Genomic DNA, 2387 nt, shown 5'->3' on the forward strand with positions numbered 1-2387 from the left:
TGTATGGCACCCTCTAGAGGTTATTGTCGACGCATAATTGCAGGCTTTTGATGGGGGAAAGGTCTGTACCGAGGGACAGGATGACATCAAAGACGACGAGGGTGACGTGCTTTTCTTTGCTCCCGAAACAAATATGCAGTAGTGTCTCCATATTTTGGCTCAGCAGATGTGGAAAGAGCCGTGTCTGCTATGCGTCGACTACCGGATGCAATAGAAAAACGCATGCTGAAAATTCAAGCTCAGGCAGAGCAGAGATTCCCGTAGCCCGATACCAAAGCACTGGTTCCTTTCAATAATTTCCTGCTTTTCTGCTTTGCTGCTTTGCGTACGAGTTTCTGAAAGCTATTATCAACCGTCCAGTCGCTTTTCACCCTATTACCTCGGGAATTCGCCTACCTACTCCCTCTGAGAGAACTGAGTGTCTAAGTCCCAAAGAGAATCATGATTTTTAAATGGAGATCTCGTTACAAGCTACACGAAAAACTACCTCTCTTACTATTTCCAATGGATGGGGGGTAGGTAAGATGGCAGCCGATTTATGAAGGCATTTTATCTACAGGACTATACATTCGACAACTCGTTCCCGGAGAAACATATGTCTTTGGGGGTGGGTGCATTCTATGCCTACCTACCATCTGGTGTTGGAGCAAAGGGATGGGCACCCGAAAGTAATAACCTACCAATGTGGATTGACGTTGATTGTAGCTATGAAACTCAAAAATCAAAGGATGAACACGCAGGTATATATCCGGGCATTTTAAAATGGAATTATTGACTACCACTCAGTGCAGATTTATAAGCGGTTACAAAACTGGGCACAGAGGCTCGAGGACGGCGATTGGGAAGTAGGGGATGATGGTGTACTTGGTGGACCGGAAAACTTCACAGAGGGTGACACCAAAGACCACTGGCACAAATACCGGATAACTCCACAGTGGTAATCGACTTTTCAGAATTGGGACACTCAAAGTATTTTCAGGGAAAATATTGCCGGGAAAAGAAAGAAAATGGAACAATAGATGCTTTGTTTTTAATGAGAATATTTATTGCGCAAATGTAAGGTAAATAATCTGTCAAATACATACTGAATGATGGATGCAGGGAGTTATTGGTGGGCTCCTGTTGGCCTCTTTCAAAATCCAGCTGTTTAACACTTTATCCTGCATGTGTTATGGTTAACTAGAGCTTTCGTCCTATTAGAAGGTTAAGAAATGGGGTCCTCTACTCCCATCACTACCTTGAGTTCCCTGTCAGTGCTTGCTTTATATTCTCTTAAGATAAATACTATTTGATGTGACTCAGGGAGAAGAAGGCAGTAAGTTCATCGAAAAGCTGCATACAACCAGTTGCCTAATATAGGGAACGATATATTGATATACTAGACCACGATAACTACCATACTTCCTTGGATGGTAGACTCGCGCGCCTCTCTAAAGGGGTGAAGTACTCGGGGTGTTAATCAACTACCTAAGATGCAGATCATTACTTTACCGCTATTCAACCGTAAAAATTGCCATGGGCTCTTCGTAAGCTGTATCATAGTGTTATCATGGAAGGGCAGGTGAACTTGTCTTAACATATTCTTGTTGTTTTTTAACTAATTGAACATTAATATCTCTGCCTAGTTATATTTATATTAATAAGTATAATACTCTTAAACAATATCCTCTGACTTTCAGTCGTCGGCATATGCATATCAGCGGATTATTATTGTCTCTTCTAGGAAAGTAGGGTTAGATCAAGATAAGATAAGATTACGTTGTTGCAGATTGGCAGAATTATACCGTACCCAATCACTCAACGCCCAATTTTCATCTACACACCGACTTTTTAGAAAGACCACAGCACCATCAAAATGGGCTCAATTGAAGAAGCAATTGCAGATATAGAATCCCTGAATCCAGTTGAAAAGATTAATTATACAAAATTTGCCAAAAAGCATGGTATTAACCGGTCAACACTGTCGAGACATCACCGCGGTATACAGAGCTCTCGCAAAGTAGAGTGTGAAAATCGGCAAGTTCTTAACAACCAGCAGTTAAAAGAGCTTATTGAATAGATTAATAATCTCACTGAGTATGGCCTACCACCATCTTCATCAATGTTGCGAAACTTTGTGAAGGAAATCACTGGAACTAAGCCTGGAGTATGCTGGCCAAACCGCTTTTTAAAAAAATGTATAGATCAGATTATTTCTTGCTACACTACTAGGATTGATTCTTCACGCAAGCAGGCTAATTCTGTATATAAATATGTACTATATTTCGAACTTATAGCCAGAAAGATTAAGGAATATAAGATTCAACCTGAAGATATGTACAATATAGATAAGAAAGGATTTCTTATCAGTGTACTATTAAAAGGTAAAAAAATCTTTTCACGAATTA

At 40.3% G+C, this 2387-nt stretch overlaps 1 protein-coding gene across 1 annotated transcript; it reads left to right on the forward strand.

Annotated features, from left to right (window-relative positions):
* Positions 1-538: 538 nt before the first annotated feature.
* On the forward strand, positions 539-941 carry ATNIH1004_002820 (uncharacterized protein; the record flags this gene model as incomplete). Its single annotated transcript, XM_033567505.1, has 2 exons — positions 539-740; positions 787-941. 2 exons carry the CDS (start codon positions 539-541, stop codon positions 939-941), a joined length of 357 nt encoding a protein of 118 aa, XP_033429500.1.
* Positions 942-2387: the final 1446 nt, after the last annotated feature.

The sequence above is a fragment of the Aspergillus tanneri genome, assembly GCF_003426965.1.
Source record: "Aspergillus tanneri strain NIH1004 chromosome Unknown AapTan_1_pilon_pilon_pilon, whole genome shotgun sequence".
In the NCBI taxonomy this organism is placed as follows: domain Eukaryota; kingdom Fungi; phylum Ascomycota; class Eurotiomycetes; order Eurotiales; family Aspergillaceae; genus Aspergillus; species Aspergillus tanneri.